The sequence below is a fragment of the Prosopis cineraria genome, unplaced genomic scaffold (genome assembly GCF_029017545.1).
Source record: "Prosopis cineraria cultivar Desert tree isolate PC_DT_omini unplaced genomic scaffold, ASM2901754v1 PC11, whole genome shotgun sequence".
In the NCBI taxonomy this organism is placed as follows: Eukaryota; Viridiplantae; Streptophyta; class Magnoliopsida; order Fabales; family Fabaceae; genus Prosopis; species Prosopis cineraria.
Genome location: NW_026555342.1, coordinates 11,232,471 through 11,256,017, shown reverse-complemented (window position 1 = coordinate 11,256,017; position 23,547 = coordinate 11,232,471). Strand labels below are relative to the sequence as shown.

General features: G+C 33.0%; 3 protein-coding genes and 1 long non-coding RNA gene across 8 annotated transcripts; 2 read left to right on the top strand and 2 right to left on the bottom strand.

Moving 5' to 3' along the window:
* Positions 1-4,796: 4,796 nt before the first annotated feature.
* Positions 4,797-9,532, top strand: LOC129286977 (catalase isozyme 1-like). Its single transcript, XM_054923088.1, has 8 exons — positions 4,797-4,956; positions 5,039-5,135; positions 6,990-7,267; positions 7,356-8,132; positions 8,286-8,375; positions 8,696-8,763; positions 8,866-8,959; positions 9,068-9,532. Exons 1-8 carry the CDS (start codon positions 4,942-4,944, stop codon positions 9,125-9,127), a joined length of 1,479 nt encoding a protein of 492 aa, XP_054779063.1. The 5' UTR covers positions 4,797-4,941; the 3' UTR covers positions 9,128-9,532.
* A 4,500-nt stretch (positions 9,533-14,032) lies between these two features.
* On the bottom strand, positions 14,033-16,125 carry LOC129286981 (cysteine-rich receptor-like protein kinase 29). Of its 3 annotated transcripts, XR_008587557.1 has the most exons (6): positions 15,959-16,125; positions 15,726-15,850; positions 15,408-15,618; positions 15,125-15,225; positions 14,647-14,809; positions 14,033-14,459 (listed from the first exon to the last, which is right to left on the bottom strand). XR_008587557.1 is itself a non-coding variant. In XM_054923097.1 (5 exons), exons 1-5 carry the CDS (start codon positions 16,110-16,112, stop codon positions 14,343-14,345), a joined length of 708 nt encoding a protein of 235 aa, XP_054779072.1. In that variant the 5' UTR covers positions 16,113-16,125; the 3' UTR covers positions 14,033-14,342. The 3 variants fall into 3 exon arrangements, 2 of the variants coding, with proteins under 2 accessions (XP_054779072.1, XP_054779071.1); XM_054923097.1 differs by lacking the exon at positions 14,647-14,809; XM_054923096.1 differs by lacking the exon at positions 14,033-14,459 and having other exon boundaries at positions 14,766-15,225.
* A 374-nt stretch (positions 16,126-16,499) lies between these two features.
* LOC129286990 (uncharacterized) lies at positions 16,500-20,249 on the top strand. 3 transcript variants are annotated; one of them, XR_008587560.1, is made up of 5 exons: positions 16,500-16,665; positions 16,777-16,965; positions 18,195-18,266; positions 19,315-19,898; positions 20,111-20,249. It is a non-coding gene; the product is annotated as an uncharacterized LOC129286990 (long non-coding RNA). The 3 variants fall into 3 exon arrangements; XR_008587562.1 differs by lacking the exon at positions 20,111-20,249 and having other exon boundaries at positions 16,504-16,665; positions 19,853-19,985; XR_008587561.1 differs by lacking the exons at positions 18,195-18,266; positions 20,111-20,249 and having other exon boundaries at positions 16,506-16,665; positions 19,853-19,995.
* Positions 19,716-22,692, bottom strand: LOC129286975 (putative cysteine-rich receptor-like protein kinase 23). Its single transcript, XM_054923087.1, has 2 exons — positions 21,639-22,692; positions 19,716-20,575 (listed from the first exon to the last, which is right to left on the bottom strand). The coding sequence occupies exons 1-2, from the start codon at positions 22,486-22,488 to the stop codon at positions 19,776-19,778; spliced, it is 1,650 nt and encodes a 549-aa protein (XP_054779062.1). The 5' UTR covers positions 22,489-22,692; the 3' UTR covers positions 19,716-19,775.
* Positions 22,693-23,547: the final 855 nt, after the last annotated feature.

Here is a 23,547-nt window from a genome sequence, read left to right as displayed (position 1 = left end):
CGTTTCAAGAAATAAGATAAGGATCCATCAACGTGCTGCGTTTGATTCGTTCGTCTTATGACTCGTTTGAATATCCGTTAAAAAAATTGATTAATATAATTAGTTTTAAATATAATTGATCATATTTTTTGGTGTATAATTGATGTACAAAATTAATTAGAGTAATAATATATTTTTTCTCTTGAAATATTCTCAAAGAAATACCTAATAATCTAAGCTATTTGGTATGGTATCTTAGCCTGCAAAATAATTAAAATATAGCATTCTCTATCATAATATTAAATATTCACAAACGTCTGTTAAATAGTTAAATTATTTTCTCTTACTTCATATTAATAGTCAACATTTATTATTTAATGTCAGGGTAGAGTTTTAATTATTTTAGGAGTAAATATATTATCAAATAATTTAGGATGTTGGGTATTTATTGAAAAATACTTCAGAAAAAAATTCACCTTTGTCTAAATTAATTAATAAGATTAATTTTAAATAGAATTAAAAAGAAAAGTTAAAAAGTATAACTGAAAATCAAGTAAAACTATGATTTTGTATAGTTATATTCAAATACCCTGCTATATATCAAAATCAATTATAAACTCAGAATAATTGATTTCTTAAAATATTCAAACACCTATTATACATATCAAAATTAATTATAAACTTAAAATCATGACTTTTTTAAAAATATTCAAGCACCCCTATACATGCGATAATCAATTGTAAACTCAAAATCACAATCATCTCATAAGCTACTATTACTTGCCATTTAATTCAACATTTCTAAAAATTTATCCAAAAAAAATTATAAATTATTTTACAAATCATGTTTTTAAGTTCATAATATAATTGATTTTGGTATATACAATGAGTGTTTGGCTAATTTTAGAAAAAACATGATTTTGAATTATAATTAATTTTCACATGTAACAGTGTGTTCGAATTATTTTGGATAATTTAAAAAAAATGATTTTGAATTCATAATTTTAGAAAAACATGATTTTGAATTTATAATTAAGTTTGACATATATAAAAGTGTTTGAATATTTTTTTAACAAAATCATGGTCTTAGCTTTTAACATTAATTATGAATGAAATCCAAGCAGGCACTTAAAAATTGCTAACCATATGGGGTAAAGTTATTTGAGAAACATTGAAAGACCTTGATTCTCCCCCCACCCAAATAGTTTGACTTCATGGTCCTCCATAATAATTTTTTTCAAGAATCATGACACTTTTGCTTTTTAGATTGCTGATGATTTGTAAACAAATTACTTGTTCATTGTAAACAATAAAATTACCATACATATTAAAGACGTTAAGTCTCAAATAATAATGATAGATTTTCAGACTCCTTTATCATAATTTATCCAGATGTAAATGATATAAAAGGGTTGGTATGATAAGTGTTTGATTAATGTTAAATGTACATTACAAAGTAATAGAGACTACAAGGCTAAAATGAAATTCAAAGTTATCTAAGAAATATAAGAACTATGAATCTAAAAGATTTCAGTGTTTGAGAAGTATTATTCTTTGGTCCTCGTTCTCTATGACCTACTCCTCCTTTTATAATGACTTAGGTGAGACGGTTACTTTTATGGAATCTTGAGCTCGTTCACAACACATCAGGGATTCAATGTGCATGGTTTGTAAGGTTTATGACATGGTCTCTTTATTCATAATGCGTTTCATTGTTAACAATCAGCCCGCATCTTCAAGATATATATTTGCAAATAGTGGCCATGACTTTGTAAGATTCAAGGCCTATCAAGATTATGGTTTTGTGTATCACAATAGTCTAGATCGTGATTTCGAGTTTTAAGAGATTCAAAGACCTGTGCTTATTTAATCAAGTTATTCCATTATGATTTGGACTAGCGTGTTTGTTAAATCACTTATCAGGCCTGACTCTTCAATCATTCAAGCTATTTTATGTCATAGCTATTGTGAACCACGTTTTAATTTTAGCTCAAACAATAGCCTTGTTATATACTTCCTCCCATCATATTCCACCAAGAAATTTTTTTAACAAAGTAATTTGTCTTGTCCTTCAACTAAGATTTCGTGGCATTATTTTTTTTTTTTACAAAATTTTTTTATTAGCTATTCCTCCTGGTCTTTAATATATGATATTTTGTATATTTTTTATGCAAATTAAGAAAAGTTATTAGATTGTTTTACTTGTTTAAAAAAAAATCAACATTATGATCATACCAATTCCGTTATCAATTAAAGAAAATATCATCACGCGTTACTCAATAAAAAAGATATTAAAATTATCAGAATAAAATTGAAACATCATTTAATATTCTAACGAGAATCTTATACTTTAAAGCAATTTTCATTTTTGGAAGGCTACAGCTTATATATACAAGCGATTGGAAGAAGTAGTACTCAAAAAGTTGGGTACATTAGTTATGGGAAAAAGAGACTAGCCAATAATCTTAAAGTTATTTTTCGAAAAAAATATACAAATTATTGATAAATTTAGTGTCAGTATCTAATCTAATTTAACTAAATTTCTTAATTCTTATAAAGTAGTTTAAAAGGTTCTAAATATAAGATTGAAGGTAGTATATTATCTTGAAATATTCTATTCACCCCCTCCAAATTTGAACAAAAGACGACGTAGTGAGCTTTATCCCTTCGTTTGGGTTACCATCACGTGAACACAGAGTTCGTCTCTCCCGTCTATTATTATTATTATTATTATTATTATTGTTATTATTATGGCAATAAAGAGGGCTTAGCCCAAAAGTCTAGAGAATTACAGTTCGAGTCCATTTTAGAAACCATGTTTAAACCAAATGGGGGCGAATATGTAGAAAAATTGTGTTTTGGGACAAATGTAATGAAGAAAAATAACAGCAACCAAATTTTCTGACATGTGTAAATTAATTAACACTGTCTTATATTTATATTGGAATGAATATAAGAGTATGATAATTTCTCTCTCCTTATTTATTGTTTCAAAAATAAGGTTATATTAAATGAATGATTTTTTTAAAAATATATTGTGTTTTAAAAAATAAAATTTTAAATTGCATTTAATAAATGTTATTAGTATATGTAATTTCATAATAAAATATATCTTATAAAATGGTAAAGAAGGAATATATTGGAAAAGGAGTTCATGCTTTAAAATGTAAGTCATTTTGCTAATTTTTAAAGATAATTTAATACTTTTGTTTTAAACATAACCTTTTTCCCATAATTGACTGATACATTAATATGCTCTACTCCAATGCAAATTCAATTACAGTAAGGTTGAAAAAATTATAAGGTTACCTCCTAATTATAAGGAAGCAACAACGGATGACGTTGATGGTTCAGCTTGAGCATAAAAATCATCCACTTTTCACATCTCCAACATGAAAATAAGATTCCTCTATTATATTGCTGTTTTTTGTAATTTTCTATTTAAATTCTCTTTATCTTAAATTATACCACACTTTTAAAAAAATTTAACATTTTAAAATATAAGATATTTTAACAAAAATAAGAAATACTTTTTTAATTTTATACTTTCTATTATATTATTTTTTTTAATATTCTTTTACAAATAAAGTATTAAATGAATGACATTTTTAAAAGTTTATATTTTTTTTATAAAAAATAAGATTTATAAAATATATTTAATAAATTTTATTAATATATATGTTTTTATCTAGAATGTCTTGTAAGATGGTTGAATTAACAAATAAGAAAAACAGGCAAACTAAGGAAGCATGGTGACGGATGGCTAGCACAACATGCGCCTTCGTCTGGGTTCACCATCATCTTTTTCTTCTTCAGCGCTTGATCCAGAGAATCCATCCATGATTGATCATCCGCCGAACCCAAAACATTAAAATAATAGAAAACCTTATCGATAGATTAGAGGCTAACTATTGAGCTGAATTATGAAGACAGAGAGGATGAGCAAGATTTCAAAATACCATGGAGTGATTTTCGTCCCTACATCAATTTCACATCACAATAAGAGTGACCTAGCAGCCAACTAATTGTCCTATGCATGTCGGCCATTTGTACAATAACGCCATCCCAATGAGATAAGAGATAAGAATTATTGACTTTCGCGGGCCATACAAATCTCAATGGCGAGAGAACTGAAAATGCTCGCCAGAAAGATTAAAATCGGAATTTGTCTGTTATTATACTGCTCAGACCATGAATGAGAGGTTTGGATCTAGCAAGTGATATAAATCCATCTGGTTAATGAATATGATAATAACTGTTAGATTTAATTTAACAATTGTTATTTGGTTATATAACACTAGAAAGTAACAAATCATATATAGTCTCTGCAATAGATGTCTTACATGTTATGCTAATAAACACTAAATTTTACATTTTTTGGGAGGACAATATAGTTGAAGAATATTTTGATCGAAAGGATTGATTTTAATTTTTTTAAATCTATTTTTTTAACTTTTAAGTGTCAATAAAATTTAATAATTATAATTAAAACACTATAGTTGAGTTGGTAAGTTTAGGCCATTGGGTCACTGGATCCCAGGTCCATGGATAAGTGATTGATTAAAATAAAAGTTTTCTGGGAGTAATCTCCGATAAATACGGCTTTTATTAAGAGGAAAGGGTCATTATGTGCGTGAGGAACTCTAATTGAATGAATGACCAATCAGAATGTCATATTTTTTTAATAATTTAGTTCAAAAATTAAAGGAAAAAAGGTGAGGAAGACGACAAGACAAAGCACCAAGAGAAAAAGATATTTTTGTAGTAGCAGGTAAAGAAGAAATAAGGGGGTGGGGGAGATAAGGATGAAAAAGTAAGAAAATGAAAATTACAGTGACAGCAAAAGGTGGAAGGCTTTTTATAAATTGAATGAATGGCAGAGTCTGTGAGTGCTAAGACACGAAGGAAATAGATCACCATTTTCCTCTCTGCTGTTTCTGATCACCCTCGATCTCCATCGCCATGGATCCCTACAAGGTACGTACCAGTTTTGGTCTTACATTCTGTGCTTTCTGCTTGATTTCATCACCAACATTCAAATTTGTTTAATTTCCTGCAGTACCGACCGTCAAGTGCCTTCAACACTCCTTTCTGGACTACCAACTCCGGTACTCCAGTTTATAACAACGATTCAGCTCTCACCATCGGATCTAGAGGTATACATGCCAATTTATCTACTTGCCTACGTGATAATTAATTTTTACATCATCTGTAAATTGCTCCTTAAAATTTTAAGATTTCATTAGTGCCAGTGGCGTTCTTTTAAGCGCTACTTAGAAAGAACTCGTCTTTGAGTCTTTCAGGAGTCTAATCTTTTCCCGCTGATTAAAAAGGATGGTATGGTGATGATCGATCTTAAAGGATCTTAATTTTGATATAACAAGGTATGAATGATCATAGAACCTATATGTCACGAATTATGATACAACTGCATGCGCAGTATAGTGCCTCAGCGACTGCCACATCGGGTGTATGGGGTCCACACCTCACGTCTGGTCCCTGGCCGCTCTTGTGGGGCGCGTGCCCATGATTTTGATTAGTTTGAGGAGTTTTAAGAATCGAGAAATTTGAGAAAACTAGGTACGTGTCTTAAACAACAGATCTATTTATAAATCTCTGATTACTAGTAATACTTTTTATTCAAAAACAATATATCTTTCGGATTTGCAAAAATACAATCAAATGTTTTAGAATAAGGGATCCAAGAGATTTGATTGTAATTTAATTTAATATGGGTGTACAAAAAAAAAAACTGTTCAATTGTCTTAACTTTAAAACTGTTCAATTGTAAATTTTTGTGAAATTCTAGCTATATGTTCATGAAAATTAGTGGTAAACATGTGCCCATAAAAACTATACTTCTCCTCCCATATTTATAAATGTTTATCATGAACTTGCAATTAAAAATTTAAAATACCTCAATTTACAATTGAACAAGTATAAAGTTGAGGCAGCATGTTCTCTAGCTAGTAAATTACTACAACCAAATTTTAAGAGCCTTTGTAGTATTTTTATAAATTTATGAAATTTGTTTATAAATAAGTCTCTTGTTTAAAATTTATATGTAATTTTTTTTTTCATTAGTAAAAGGTTCATCACTATGAAGTAATAACAAACGTGCCAAGTTGGTCTTCGATGCTTGCCACTATAGTGATGTCTGAATTGTCTAAATCTAATTAAGCGGTTTAGATTTAAAGATTTTCAATAATGAATTTATTTTTTAATAGGATGATCACAGTAATTAAGAGATTATCTCTATTTTAGAATTTGCATCTATTAAAATAAAAAATATCATTAATATAAAAATAAATTAAAATTATAGATCTGCCGGGTCTAGCTTCAGCGCTAAAACTCATCCTTTTCCCCCCTCATTGAGGAGGCTAACAAAAGCTAGACAGATAAAGTTAACACGAGATCAATAGTCGTAACTACTACAGGACACTTCCCCACTTTCATCATACAAAAGAAAGGGATTACATCCACTGGGGCCTTCCGTAGTTTGCGTCCAACCATTAGTTGATTTGTGGGCTAATTCAGCCAGGTGATTGGCACAAGTCTAAAACTCATCCTTTATGTAGTTAAGCATAGCAGACTAGTTTTTATAGTCAGCTATAACACGCCTGGTGATTATAAAAAGCACAGGGAATTCAATATCGAGTGGCACACACAGGCTTTTGATTTTACCTTTGATTTATAAAATCCCCCCGCCAAAAAAGATGACTATTAGCTAAATAATGTCAGTTACAGATAAGTAATCTAAAGACCAGAAGAAGTGTCAACCCAACAACGATTGATCCAGTTAGTAAGGAGTTAGTTCATAATTCACAAACTCGTGAGATTAAATCTTGCATGTGAGTACCTTATAGAGAGTTAGTTCATGATTCACAAACTCGTGAGGTTAAATCTTGCATGTGAGTACCTTATAGGTGGGCGAGCGAATTGTAAGTTAGAAAGGAACAGAAGTGTCGGCATGCATATAGAGTAATTATATTTTAAACACCTTTTGGCAGGTCCAATTCTGCTAGAGGATTACCACTTGGTGGAGAAGCTCGCAAATTTTACTAGGGAACGGATTCCAGAACGTGTCGTGCATGCTAGGGGAGCTAGTGCCAAGGGTTTTTTTGAAGTCACTCATGATATTACTCATCTCACTTGTGCTGATTTCCTCCGTGCACCTGGAGTTCAGACCCCTGTCATTGTCCGTTTCTCCACTGTTATCCATGAACGAGGCAGCCCTGAAACTATTAGGGACCCTCGAGGTTTTGCTACCAAATTTTATACTAGAGAGGTAAGCTAGCTTGAATTTCCTATGACTACTTCTAGCGACTAAAAATATATATGTATGACTTAATTCACATTTGTAAACTGATCACCAGGGTAACTTCGATATAGTCGGAAACAACTTTCCTGTCTTCTTCATCCGTGATGCAATGAAGTTTCCCGATGTGATTCATGCTTTCAAACCCAATCCCAAGTCTCATATCCAGGAGTATTGGAGAGTCCTTGACTTCCTGTCCCATCATCCAGAAAGCCTTCACACATTTATGTTCTTATTCGATGATGTGGGTGTCCCGCAAGATTACAGGCACATGGAAGGTTCTAGTGTTAATACATATACTTTGATCAACAAGGCTGGGAAAGTGCATTATGTGCAATTTCACTGGAAGCCTACATTGGGAATCAAGTGTCTGTTAGAAGAAGAGGCCATACGGGTCGGTGGAACAAACCACAGTCATGCCACTCAAGATCTTTATGATTCAATTGCGGCCGGGAACTATCCTGAGTGGAAACTCTACATCCAAACCATTGATCCTGATTATGAAGACAGGTTTGACTTTGACCCACTGGATGGGACCAAGACTTGGCCAGAGGACCTCGTGCCCCTCCAGCCAGTTGGTCGTTTGGTCTTGAATAGGAACATCGACAACTTCTTTGCTGAGAACGAGCAGCTTGCATTTTCCCCTTCCCATGTGGTGCCTGGTATATACTTCTCTGATGATAAGATGCTCCAAGGTCGCGTCTTCGCATATGGTGATACACAGCGATACAGACTTGGAGCAAACTATCTGCAACTTCCTGTAAATGCTCCCAAGTGTGCTCATCACAACAATCACTATGACGGTGCCATGAATTTCATGCATAGGGATGAGGAGGTAAACTAGTATTCTTAGGATTGATCTGTTCCCTTTTAGCCGTCATTTTTGGAATAAAAATCCTTATATGTTATAGATTTTCTTGTGAAATGGGAACTTAATTTTTTATTTCATATATTTTATTATAATGACTAAAATGCTGCTGATTTATAGGTTGATTACTTCCCATCAAGATATGACTCTGCTCGTCACGCAGAAAAGTTCCCAATTCCTACTGTTATTTGCTCCGGCAGGCGTGAAAGGGTTAGTCTTGGTCACTTAAATTGTGTGAAAATGTGGAGTATAGTTAGTAAGTTAATCCACAAGTCTTGAGTTTCAATTTATATCATATTATGTCAGCATGATTTTGTCTATATTATATCTACTTATTTCAGCACTTCTATTGTTGTAGTATTACATAATTTCAGAATTCTAGTATTTTCTTTGTTTAATGTGAAATGCGAAGTAGTAAAACAAATGTACGAATCTTTTGTTGACTGTATTGTTCTTGAGGCAGTAAAAAATAGAGGTTCCGATTCTTGTGAAGCAAGAATGCGTTAATGACTCCATTGCTTATCATGCAGCGTATAATTGAGAAGCAGAACGACTTCAAGCAACCTGGGGAGCTATACAGATCCTGGGCACCTGACAGGTTCCCGTTGCAAACTGCAAATCCAATCAATATGAAATATTTTTGTCATCATCATCATCTAACTTCTGATTTTGTCTGTCGTTGCTTGACTTATTATTTCAGGCAAGATAGGTTTATCCGCAGATGGGTTGGAGTTTTATCGGACCCACGTGTCACCCATGAGGTCCGTAGCATCTGGATATCTTTCCTGTCTCAGGTGAGTTACTGTATTTACATATGGTTATGTGTGAAGTAGGAGTGTGAAATAAATATCTAATGATTTTTGCACTAGTGTGTGCTCATGTTATGGTATTGGTGCACACAGGCTGATCGGTCTCTTGGTCAAAAGGTAGCATCCCATCTGAACATGAGGCCAAGTATCTAAGGCAAGCTGGTTGAATCCACCAATATGTGCGAGAGTTCGAAGCTGATGAGCGAAGAATGTGATAAGGATATGCCTGTGAGGTCATTTGAATGGACCGATCATCAATCTTTTTATTGCATTATCATGTTGTATATTAATGTGTGTAAAACGACTAGTATGGCAATAAGCAGTTTGTATCTGTCTTTCATTTCTCCTGCTCCTCCTCATTTGATTACATTTCGGTGGATGGCATGTTTAAGGCCTGTGTCGAATATAGATAGTGCTGCGGAAGCTAAGCCAAAACTATGATAATCAAGGATGTGCCAATTATCATCGATCAATCCTTTTATTGTAGTATTATGATGCTTGCTCATGTGTTGTACAAAACAACTTCATGACAATAAAATCTGCCGACTCTTTATTTCATTTGTCGTGGTTGTTATTTGATTGATCTATTCCACTACTGGTTGGCATAAGGCCCATGTTGCACTATCGAGGGGGGGAAGTTAGTCCGGTTGAAGCTCGCTCTTACTTTTAGACATTTCAGTTGACTTTGTTCAAATGATAGTGGGCGTCTAATTTTAATTTGTTGATTGTATTGGTTAAGAATTCGATTGTGCTGGCCAAGCAACTGTCAGATAAAGATATTTGCCCAGCAAATGTGGGATTAATTAATGAACGAAAAATTTACATGTACGGAGTGCATGAACCAAACTCGTCCTGATTTGAGGCTTAATTAGTTTAATAAATGCTAAAGTCGCTTTTTCTCAATCGATTGAGTCCGCGATAATCCTGTTGCTATTGGTCGATGCTAGATATAAATGAATTTAAATTCAGTGATTGTGCTCAATATATATATTGAGTGCTTATAACAACGATTCAAATAAATTTATTCATACATTAATTTTAAATGGAATATAAATTTATAATTATTGATGTCACGTCTCAAAAATAGAGGATGATCATAAATCACAATGCATGTTCTCGGCCTCAAATCAAAAATGCATTCCACTTCAAAAATAAATTTTTGATTTATTTTGAAATTTTAATATTCTTGATAATAATCATTATAATAAAGGATTTAATATATACATATATATATATATATATAGAAATTTTGGCAAAACCTCCGCAAATAGGATCTCTCAAAAATTCTACAATACATTGCCTTAAACAAAATATCATATCGTTCAGTAGTTCAACTCCTTCGGGCAGCAGATGGAACATACATTGAAATAAGAACTTAGCAATAGCATATGTAGAACACCTAAAATTTAGTTCACAAAATACAATTTCACAATTCAAGTTTTTACATCAAAAGGTAGTTTAATCCACAAGTCCATCACTTTCCAATCATTAATAAACCCTTCAATGATCCGCAGGAGATTTAATGTCAATTAATGAATCTGAGGCCAACAAAATTTTCAGTGAATAGCATTCCCAAAAATAAAATTTAAAAATGTAAAATAATAAACTTAAATAATTATGTAAAATAATTGAAAATGTGATAATTCAATATAATACACTTAATAAATATGTAAATCTTAATTGTAACCATAAAATGATAGTGAACTAAAAATTTCTTTAATCCATCATGCTTGAAGAAAATAAATTATTCATATGTAAATCAAAGTAGTACACTTACTAATTGAAAATCATTAAAATTTTAAATACATAGTTAATTTAAAATTTTAAAAAATTTTGAGGATTTAATAGAACAGGTAACAAATGTAGACACACAGTCCACGAGAGTAAATAACTGAACGCGGCTTATGCCACGAAGATAAACGTGGACACATAGTCAACGAAGGTAATGCTAACCAAACGTGGCCAGAGCTACAAAACAAACATGAACACACAGTCCACAAGAGGTAATGTTAACCAAACGCAGCCAGAGCCACAAAACAAATGTGAGTACGAGACTCATGAATAATAAATGTGAGAATAGAGTTCACGAAAACCAAACTAGTTAGTCATTGACTATGGTGCGCCAAGGGCTAACAGGACTATCGTTAGCAACTAGTGTTTTATATAAAATCCCCCTTCAAAACCATTTTCCAACATGTGTGAATATCATTACTATAAAAATACAATTTTCATTCTCAAATCCAACTTGCATGAAAAATTTTGAGCATTAAAAGCTTGCCAAGATAAAATTCCATAACTGATGTTCATACTTGCATTTATTAGGAAACCAAAATTATCAGAGCTTATAAAAATAATTTTATAAATCTTAAAAGTATCCTTCATAAAGAAAAACCCATACTTGTCATAATTCAAATATTCTTCAACATCTCTTGACAATTTTTCAAGATAAAAATAATTTAATTAACAAAGTAACTAATATATATCATAGTTGTTATAAAAATAATATACATAAAAATGTAGTAATTTCAATCATAAACTTTTATTGATAAATTAATTGGGGTGCTATTCACTTATTTAAAATATTCCCAACTACATAATTTACTCCTAACCCATTGTTTTTATAATATTGTTTGCTTCTTAATTCCCTTACACCCAAGTGATATCATCATTATTTCCTTTATACATTTCACATATTCAAAAATATATCACCCTTTTTTTTAACAAACACCTTAGGTACATCCCTTAACAACTCATAAAACAATATCATGGTTTATAAATTATCAACAATAAAATTCCCAACCTCGATTTGTGGCATAATGATTTCATAATCAATTCCCTTTACAATTTTCAAGTTAACTACCATTAAATAGCACCCTCAAATCTTCTTATCATAATTAACAGAATTTTAAAAATACAAAATCAAGCAAACTTTCCAAACAATATTTTATCAAACCTTTCACAAGCATTGTAATATTTAAATTTTAATACTAAGCTCTTCTCTTTAAATTTCATTCCAACAAATATCCAACCATTCTACAACATCTAACTCATCATACTTTCCAATCAAATTTTCTTACCATTTCTCATAAATTCTTCAATATTAGTCTTTAAATTAACCCAGCCTCTTAGTATCACTCTTTCAACATAACTATTATTACATACATACATATATATATATATATATATATTGAAGAAAATTAGACCCTGTTTATGAGATACAAGAAATCATAAAATCGGTGCATACAAGAAATCACAATCCACGCATACAAGAAATCGGCGTAGGGGAGAAAAGAAATTTCTCACCTTAGATCATTAACGTTGGAGACAGCTTGAAGAAGGAAGGAAGAGGAGATGTAACGCGAAACAGGGGAAAGTTAGCACTGCTACATGTTCAGAGAAGAGGAAGAATTAATGGCACTATCACAGTCACCAGCGGCGGACGGACAATAACGAAGGGAAAGGGAGAAGAAGATTTGAAGACCCACAATCACACAGTTAGAATGATGACAGCAGCAACGACGAACAATGTAAGATGGTCCGATCTCTCTCTCTTTGGCTGCCTCTCTCACATACACACACTCCATGCACTCTCTTCGGTGACACACAAACAGAAGAAAGGGAGTCCAAGACCAAACGCACTCATACCCATAGACACAATGACAACTCTGTACTTATGAAGGAGGAGAAGCTGTCGCACGAGTAAGGAAGAACAGGGGAGAATTCTAGCAACTCTGTCGAGCATGCATTAACTCATACTGTGTCACTGTGATGGAAGAGAAGCAGAGACAGAGAAGGAGGACGATAAGAGAGAGGAGAGGATCTAGGTTCTTCTAATGAAGTAGAGTGTTAAGTCGGTGAGGGAGAGAGAAAAAGAAAAGAGAAAAATTTGAGGGAGGCAAGGGTAATCTAATAATTTTACAAGACTATATTAAAAATAAACTCCTATTTTTGCTTTAGTCAAAATCGAACAGGACTTAAGGGATAAACCATCTGTGCACTTCCACTGCACCAATATTCCTCCATATTACAATTGCTCCTAACCATTAATAAAATACACTTAGAATAAATTATTATATTTAATTTATCCTTATTTTTATTATTATTATTTATTATTATTATTATTATTATTACTACTACTTATAATCTTAGGGTTATTACAATTGATCTTGATTTTAATGATTTAGATGCTACAGACATTGAGTACCTGTACTAAGTATAGTTATCGAATCCAAATTTGATATAAATTGGCTCTTGAAAGAGCATAAAGGTGTACTAAAAACAAACTTGTGTAGCACATACACTAACATATTTTTGTACTGGATTTTTTATTGGCCTCTTCCCTTCTTGATTTTTAGCTTGCCTGCATATAGATAGGTGAGCAAGAAAGAGGGGAAAAAAAAAGGACAATCACATAACTTGAGAAGATAGTTATACATAGATAAGGATCAATATAAAATAAATTGTTAAAATAAAACTTTTTCTAATGGAATTTGTTATTAGCTTGCGAATAATTTTCTTCTCCAGTTGTGCCAAGTCAGGGAGGTCCACAATAGCTTTGGGCCAATGGATAAAAGCTGGGGCATTGGCTCCTAATGAAACTTTATAAACTTGCTTTGATCTACCCATTTCTTATATTCAAGTTGATTAATTTCAACTCACCTATCAAACGTGTATACTTAATAAACTCTAAGTATAAAAAGATTTCTCTATACCATTGCACAAGCTTTTATACATATGTGCTTCCAATATCAAATAGTATATCTCTATTCTATCATCATTCATAACTTCTTCATTTTAGACATAAAAGTCCCTTTTGTTTTCACTATGAGTGTTATTGTCCATACAATTATCCATGTCATCCTATATGAAAGCATCACAACTTGCTCAAGCCATAATACTTTAGCATATGTGGATCATCTTGGGTTGATCTTGAAAGGTCTAGGATAGTTAACTTGAACTTGCTTTTGAGCCACTAGTGAAATGCAGACCTCTTATGGAATGTACAAGCCTTATGTTTGGACTTACATAACCCATACTCGATTAGTTGTTACACACATGTTCGTAGAAGACACAACCATAAGTGACATATACAATGAATACAAAAGAAATTTAAACTTTCAATACCTAGGAAGGGGAAGATCAGATAGAAGCCCCTTAAAATCTAGCGAGGTAAAGATATGCTTTTAGACATTTCACTAATGGAACATTGATTACGGTTGGAAAATTGAGTCTCCATTGCTCTAATGGTTGCTGAATCCATTGGACATTGTATGAAGAATGCTGGTTCATAGGGAATCGGTAACTGCATTAAATCATTACTTAGATATTGAAGAACTATACTCATGGATGGCCTAGCTGCCGGATTTCCTTAAACACATAATAACCCAATATGGATACATATGATGATTTCGTTATGTGAATCAGCTTCTTCTAAATTAGAATCCAATATCTCCATGAAATTTTCCTCCCTCCAATGCTTCCAAGCCTGCAATAATCATGTCATTGATTCAAATCAAGTCCCTACTAATTTAGGCATACAACATCGTTAACAAAGCTCTAATAGTTGAGTTGATGCTAGTTGTTGTTTTTGTTGTTGTCAGGAAAGGTTGAGATGATTATTTGAGAAATATTAACAAGATAAATACATAATATAATCAACACTTGTTACTCACATGACTCAGGAGTCCATAGCTGTATTGAGATTCATGAGATCCATCATGAGAATTCAAATGCTGCTTTCTGCTAATGATTTCTAAAACTATAATTCTAAAGCTATAAACATCTGATTTTTCTGAAAATATTCCAAATTTGATATATTTTGGAGACATGTAACCCCTGCAATAGACAATTCAACCCAAATACACACATGTTAATGTTTGAATTTTAGCAATAAATAATTGGAGAAACATTTTTCATTGTTTAAATTCACTAACAAGGTGTGTGCTTGCACTATATATACATGCATTTTTTTTATGGATAGAGAGAAAGAGATGTTTGTGTGCGTGAGAGAAACAGGGTTCCAACAATTTTATTTGTGCTTCCTCTAGTTTCATTAATACCAACCATTCTTGCTAAGCCAAAATCAGAAATTTTTAGATTCATTTCATCATCTAATAAAATGTTGTTTGGTTTGAGATCTCGATGAATTACTTTAAGGTGAGAATATTCATAAAGATAAAGAATTCCCCGAGCAACTCCTCTGATAATTTTGAAACGCTCTGACCAATTTAATGATCTTTCCTTTTTGGAACCTGTACAAAATTAAATTTTTTATGAGTACAGAACTTAATCACAACATAATATGTATAACTAAACAAATTAGGATATATACTATAGCATATCCATCATAGGAATATAATTTAAAACTAGATAGCACATTGAAAATAAAATAAAAAGTTAACTAGAAGGTGAAATGAGTTTAGAAGGGACAAACCAAATAAAAAGAAATCTAGGCTCTTCTTAGGAACATATTCATAAACAAGTATTTTCTCTTGGTCATTTAAGCAAAATCCTAATAATGCAACCAGGTTTCTGTGCTGAAGTCTAGCAATTAGTAGAACTTCGTTCTTGAATTCAGTTAAACCTTGTCGAGAACTCTCAGACAATCTCTTCACTGCTATTTCTTTGCCATCAGGAAGGATGCCCTGAAATCATGTATCATTAGATCAACAAGGGAAGAAAATAAAAACCCAGGGGAGGGGGATATTGCAATATTATATTATCTAAACATTCACTTTCATGGCATCATCACCTTGTAGACTTCTCCAAATCCTCCCCTTCCTATTCTATTTTCAGCAGAAAACTTGTCCGTTGCTGCAGCTTCAATTGTAGTTAAATTGAATTTCAACAACTCTAATGTAGCACCTTCACTTCCAACTGTACAAATAAATGCATTTTAAAGTAAGTAAATAAACTAATAAAATATGCAGAACTACTTTTGTTGTGGCATTTTGAATTGAATGTCTTCTCAACTATAATACATACAATTTTTCTCCAGAATAGCCTTGTAACTCTTGCTGTGTTTTCTACGCCAACAATAATAGCCAGAGCAAGTAAGCATGATTGAAACAACAATAAGGACCACCACTATTATAATTGTCCGTGATTGGCCTTTATGTTTTCCTGCATAAATTACCATGAAATCGTGTACATTTACATGCCACTGACAAAAGAGCAGATAAAGATTGTAATGACTCTAAATTTTGAATTTAATAAATTTTTTTACTAATTGATATTTTATTTAATGGTTCTAATTTAACAAGTAGATGGTGGTTATTTATTAGAACTTAAGCCAGCAATTTACAGGAAGATTCAAAGTTCAAATTCTCTTAAATAGTAGGCTAATTTTATTTTATTATGATTATGAAAAAATTTTCAAAGAAAAAAAAACAAAACAAAACAAAGACAAAAACAAAAAGAGAAATGCTTTGTCTCTTATAATATAATAAAAAAAAATTTAGGTTCATCCTTATAATTTTCTCAATCCGCCCTTTTTAAGTCAAATTTTCTTCTTCCTCTATCATTTTAACGAGAGAGCCGACGAGAGAGAGCCAGAGAATTCTGGAAACTTTCATCTCTGTCCTTATCCGTTCTAGCATGTCCACCGACTTGGGTATATAATCACCATGATCGACAGATGCTAAGGGTCCATGTGTCGTCTTCTCCGTCTTGTTTCACAGCGTTCACTATTGGTAATCTTTGCCTAACTCATTCATCCGTTCTTCATCTGCATCATCGACTGTTCTTTTTCTTCCCTGCTCTTCTCTGTTTATGTGACGGTTTTTCCTTCTTCTTGCTTCAAGTTGCTGCTGCATTCGTGGGTGTGGCTATGGCTGTGGGGGCATCGAAATTCTTCCTTCCATGCTTCACATCACCACTGTCATCTCCCCTGTTTTGCGTCACAAATCGCTCAACTCAGCTAGTCGTCTAACTTGTATGTTCGTCGCCGTCGCTGCTGGAGTTCTGTCCGTTCATCATTACAGGTGGTTCCGGTGAGTGTTTAGCCATTTTCTATCGTTACTTTGGCATCTTCGTTAGAACTGTAATTCCTTCGTGCTTCCCCTGTTCAGTGCTGTTATCTTCTCTCTCTCTCCTTCCTTTATGTATCGTTAATGATCTAAGGTTAGGCATTTCAATCCTCCTCTTCCTTGTTGCTTGGTGTGCATTGTTGGCTGAGATTATAAAATTTTCTCCTTCCTTTCTTTGCTGCTGAAAGTAACGTGGATGGAGATTTAATTTTATTTGAGCATTAAAGTGGATTTATGTTGAAGGAGAAGCTTGATTAATCCTAGGTTGCCATTGAAATATATATGTGTGTGTGTGTGTGTGAAAAATGGTTGTGAATTTTCCCTTGTTCAACTACCGTATATGATTGTGCAGGGAGGGGATTGGATTAATCTAAAATCTAAAACTTAGTTAAACATTTTTATTAAATAATTTCAGTATGGTTTTTTTTTTTGGTTATGATTAATGAAGATGAATGTGAGTTTGGGTTTTACTTTTAAAGTTAAAAGCTATTTTTCCTGTTAAAAAGGAAGGGGATTTGAGGAGCTTGTTTCATCTATATATTGATATTCGGAAAAATGTTGGGAAGCATAATAATTGAGGAAGAGGTTTGGTATTTATTTGATTTTGGATGCATATAAAATTTTTCGCTAAAATGCTTGAAAGAAAGTTGGAATTAGAAATAGAGATTTTAAAGAGAATATTTTCATTAATAATTCAAGTATCAAATTGCTATTTATGTATTGATCTTTGAAATATTTATTTAAGGTTGTGGCAACGTTGGGAGGAAGTTTTTGGATTTGTAGGAAGCCTAATAAAATTTTATTGTATATGATAAGGCGGTTGGAAGAGAAAAGGGACATATTTGGTTTGGAGGTTAATTATTTATGGCATTTACTTGAGTTGGTGAAGAATTTTGACTGTGAAGCTACTGTGAGACAAACCAGATATTGGGACATTGTATGGTTGACGATTATCAATGATAAATTATTTACTCGTTACCAAGAAAGGATGGTATGAGTGCAACATAAGGGTATCATTATTGGCTAGCTAGAGAAAGAAATAAAATATTTTAAATATGGTTGCTAGGCTAGGGACAAATATTGATTTAGAAAAATTTGATAATTTTTAGACAAGATAATAAGTTGATGACTTTTATTGGTAGTATATGAAGTGGAGTTATCATTAAATAAAGTTATTCATTCTTCTTATTTAGGTAATTAGAGTAGCCAAAAGGCAACTAAGAGATGTTCAAAAGGAGCGAATTTTCATCTTGCTAGCTTTTCAGGTAAGTGGATAGCGTCCCAACTGATTTGTTTAATCAAAATTTTTTTTACTAGAATATTATGTTTTTCTGAAAATCATTTTAATAGCATTAATGTGATTATTGGATATTTGTTTATTAACATTACTTTATTTTAAGAAATTAGCTTTATCAAATTTGAAATGTTATTTGATCAACTAAATTAAGTTTGGACTTTGATTATGAGATTTTTATTTTATCAAATATTAGATTGATACAGAGAATGATTTATGCGAATTCGACTTTGAAATTTTTGATTATTCAATAAATGCAAGCATGAGCATTGGATATGAAATTTGCTTCTGGCAAGTTTTAATGTTTAAAAGTATTCATGCAAATTTAATTTTGAGAATGAGAACTGTATCTTGAAAGTGATGATTTTCTCGCATGTTTGAAAATGGTTTTAAAAAGGGACTTTATATAGAACATTGGTTGCTAACGGCAGTTCCATTAGCCCTTGGCGCGCCATGATACACCTAGCTAGCAGGGTGTGTATAGGAGGTGCTAGCCCCGTGCGATGGCCAACGCACGTGGAACGAAGGGATGGTTATTCGTGAGCATAGTACTCACGTTTGTTTCGTGGCTTCAAGCCGCGTTTGGTTAGCAATACCCTTGTAGACTGTGTGTCCACGTTTGTTTCGTGGCTTCGGCTGCGTTTGGTTACTTACCCTCATGGACTGGTGTGTCCACATTTGTCTTCGTGGCATAAACCGCGTTTGGTTATTTACCCTCGTGGATTGTGTGTCCACGTTTGTTAGTTATTCTGATAAGTCCCTACAATTATGAGTTTATAATTATTTTATGCAATTATTTACTTTATTGAAAGTACATGATAATGACGTTTGATATGATATTTTAATGAATCAGGAATTTATTTAAAGTTACATAAAGTCCTTTTTGACGAAGTTTATTATATATTTGTTTGCGCAAAATTTTTATTTCTAACACACATAATTATGTTAAACTTTCTTTTTATACATATTTAGTTATTTATTGTTGGGATGCTATTCACTGGAAACTTATTTGGTCTCAGATTTGTTAACGGGCGCTGATCCTATTGTTGACATTTAAAAGGGCGAAAAATTGATTTGGGTGGTGGCATTTCACTTAGCATTATCTCCTTTTGACATAAACATTTGAACTGATGTATTTTATTTTGAAAGTAAGGTTAGTTAGCTCCACATAGCCTATAGCTAAATTTCTATTATGGTATATGTCGTTTGCTGGTTGGAAGGAGTTGAGTTCCTGATTAATATTATATTTTGTGTAAAATATTGACAGAAATTTTTTTTTTTGAAAGATCCTAATTACTAGGAAGATTCTATTGAAATTTCAATACAGATTCAACTATGTTTTAAAAAAAAGAAAAGAAAAAAAAGGAGAAGATTTCTCAATTTAGGGCTTAAGGGATGTGTGATATGATCCACATCCTGTGCCGGTCAACCTCTGTTTTTGGGGTGTGACAAAGATTTATAAGGGCAGATGCAATATGAATTATCTCTGAAATGAATCAATTACATCACTTGTAGTTTTTTCTGAACCATTAACTGCCGGAGTGGGGGCATATGCAGGAGGCCTTGATACAGTCAGATTTGCACCATCGTTGCCATAAAATCGGTATAACTCAAACCTCAAGTTGCAACTAGGATACATGACTGTTCCTCCTTTCTTTCCGTCACAACATGAATAGATTTGTTGCCGGGCCTCCCCTAGACAGATTTTGCATTCTTGGCTAGACAGATCTGGAGTGCATTGTGCAAGAGTATACAACGTTTTCCCGTCGGAAATGATGTCTGCTTCTTTTGTGGCAAATTTCTTGGCTCCAACAGGTGTTGAGCTCGCTGTCAGTGTCATCAGATCTTGCAATGTAGCCACTAACAGCTCACGGAAGCCTTTTTGCTCATTGCTGAGCATGTCCGCACCAGATTGTGTAAATACATGTTTTCTGTCCAAGGTAGAGAAGATTGAGCGATTGGAATAGCGAAGCATGCACATGTCATACCAAATGATAGCCTCCTTTGAAGCGGGACACGTAGAGTTTAATGCACCAATTGCCTCATCGACACATTCGTGGCAGAGGGCTCTGGACACGTCACCTCGGCACATGAAGAGGCCGTAGACGGTATTTGACCGATTTCTTCCCACTGTGGCGTTGTATAATCCATTGTCTGTGGTGTTGTTGGAAGATATGTTAAGTTCGTGAGTGAGTTCTCTGAGATTGATTTGATAGGCATTGCTGGCACTCAGGCTTTCGTTGAGGAGACAATTGTCGTGTTCAAAGACAGGGGCAGCCTCTGTATGAAACAAAACCTTCAGGGATACGTATGACGGCATGGTTTAACTTGGTTTTTTGTTGAAATAATATCAACTGACGGTCATCTTCATTCTTCAAATAGAATCCTTAATTTTCGTACAACTAAATAAAGTATCACACGAGGGTAAGAATGTTTTTGATATATATCTGGTTCTTTATAATGCAGTTATTTTATATTTTTTGGATCATATTTTTCTTAGTGAATGACAATGGGATTGTTGTACGTGAATCACAGCATTCGCATGCAGGTTAAAGATGGGATTTTTATTATGAGTAACTCGTTACTTTTGTTACTGAAAAAGATCACCAGATTTCCTTTCCTTACTTTTCTTTCCTTGAAAGATTATTTCTAAAACACAAGTTTTTCAATTATGTGTTCATTGCGAAAATAGCAAAATTTCAATTAAAAAAAGTAAATTGGTGTAGATTTATCTCCTTTGACTTTAATCCTAAAATGTAATGTTTAATTTCATACAAATGAATAATAAGAAGTTAAAGGTTTCGTTTATATAAAATAATCTCCTGAAATTGAATAAACATACAATCAAGTATTCTATTTAAAAAAATTATCCAGTAGTAACTTTTTTAAAAAAGAACTAATTAATGTAAACAACACATTTAAGAATTAAAATATCTATATCAATACCACTAAAAAGCTTATGTGTAAATTTTAGGAAAAACATAATCATTATTCCCTATAATTTTATCAAATTTTATTTTTAATCTCTACAATTTTTTCAGTGTTTTTAGTATTGAAACTATAGGAACCTTGTTAATAAACATTATTCAATTTTATTGAAATTATAGCGACTCAAAACATAAAAAATAAACTACAATGATTAAAAGCAAAATTCAATGAAAATAATATTATGTTTTTCCTAAATTTTATTTGATCCGTGGCAAAGTGAGATGTAGCGGAATTACAGCGGTGAAGGGACTCTCTTGAAGGCTACATACTTTTCAATTGTTAATCTAATTATCACCCCTCAAATGAAATAGAAGGAGTAACTTTTTTTCTCGAGCGTATAAAAGAGCGAGTTTACCTTCAGAGGTTCCATGGGGAGGGTCCGTGCCATTGTTCTTATAATAAAATTGGTTTTCTTCACATCTCAAGTTGCAGCTAGGACTCATAATTTGTAGATTTCCTTTAATGAAGCCCGGCGGAATATGTTTCATTGTATCACGTAGACACTGAGTGCAGTTTTGCGGGGACAGATCCGGTGTGCACTGTACAAGAGTGTAAAGCGTCTCTGAACCACTATAGTTTGCTTCTTTCGTTGCAAAATTCTTGACACCTTCAGAACCTGATTTTGCTGCTTCCTCCACCACATCATTCAACGTCTTGTCTAACACTTCCATATTTCTCCTCCTGGTATTTATCAACCCGCTGCTGTTAAACGTAAATTTCATCGAATTCAGCAGGGACTCATCATTCGTGAACCCACCAATTACGGATATGGGAGCTGTTTCGAGGGTAGAGATGAAAGAACGGCGGGAATAGCGGACGAAGCACTCGTCGTACCAGATGATTGCCTCCGTGTTGTTGGGGCACTCTGAGGCTATCCTGTTTGTGGCGTCTTTCACGCAGTCCTGACAAACCTGATGGGGGACGTCGCCTCGGCACATGAACGAGCCATATACGGCGTCCTTGGTGTTTGTAGCGCCTTCGGTGGTGTTGAAGAATCTGGCACTGTCAGTGCCGGAGGGATTGGAACGTAAGTTCAACAGAACAGTGTAAACGTTTAACTGATAGGTGCTATTGGAAGCGAAGTTTTTGTCCGTCGTGCAATTGTGGTCCAAGTACGTTGGGATGATGTATGCTTCAGTCGCAGCAAAACTGAGCGAGCCAAGAAGGAGAAAGTAGGATATGAGTTCCAGAAGTGGCATATTCATTTGATTGCCCAAAGTTTCCAGCTATCACAGTGGGAGCTTAGCCAGCTTTGAGAGAGAAGGTACTGGTAAATATTGCTTCAGCGGGGAAGACTTGCTTTAATTCGCGGTCTTCTCCTAAAAATATTTAGAGACAGCTTTATCAAAGCCAAGTCTATCTGATCACTTGCTTTGCTTTTTTTTTTTTCTTTTTTTTTTCTTGGGCCTCCTTTAATGATATAATTGATGATCTGCCTTTGAGACATCGGCATAAAGTGAAAATTAATAAATTGTCTTATTTATTATTTTTAAATAATGTGGAGGGTCTAAATTGATATATTGATGGGCACCGGAAAGTCTTAGGTAATTAGGGAAACCATCTCCCACACTCTTGCATTAAAATTTTCATGCTCAAAATAATTGTGGTCAATTTTGATTAAAACATAATCCTCGCTAAACAATACAGTACGCTCCTTGACATGCATTAGTCATGCCCAACCAGACTCTCAATACTCTTTCTTTGTTTTTTTTAATGACAATTGTCAATATGGTTCAAAATATTTATTTTTCACCGTGAGTACGGGTCCAAGTATGGTTGAATTGAAGTCCACCTATTATTCATAATTAAAATAATATAATTTAATTAAAATATACAAAACCATAATATAATCTTTACGTTTTAATCTTGAAAAGAGTAATATTTAAATAAAAATGTCATTGATCACTAAGTAAATGGAATATTCATGTATAAATCATATATATATATATATATATAATTCAACAAAATAGAATTACTAAAGTACTAATATGAAAAATAAATACACTGCTTTTTTTTTTTAACTCCAAATAATATCGTTTTAGGCTTAACAAGGGAGAAAAAAAAATATAAAATTCAACTCGGTTAATCTCATCCAAAGCTTTTGATCGAAACCAGCTAAAAGACTGGTTCACTAATTTATTGGTTTGACTGGGAAATTCAGATTAGGTTTTAATAACATGCCGGCCATCACGTACAGGCTCGATAAATCAGTGGAACCAAGCTTCGGGAGAAAAAGGTACGGATATGGGGAGACTTACTTTTAA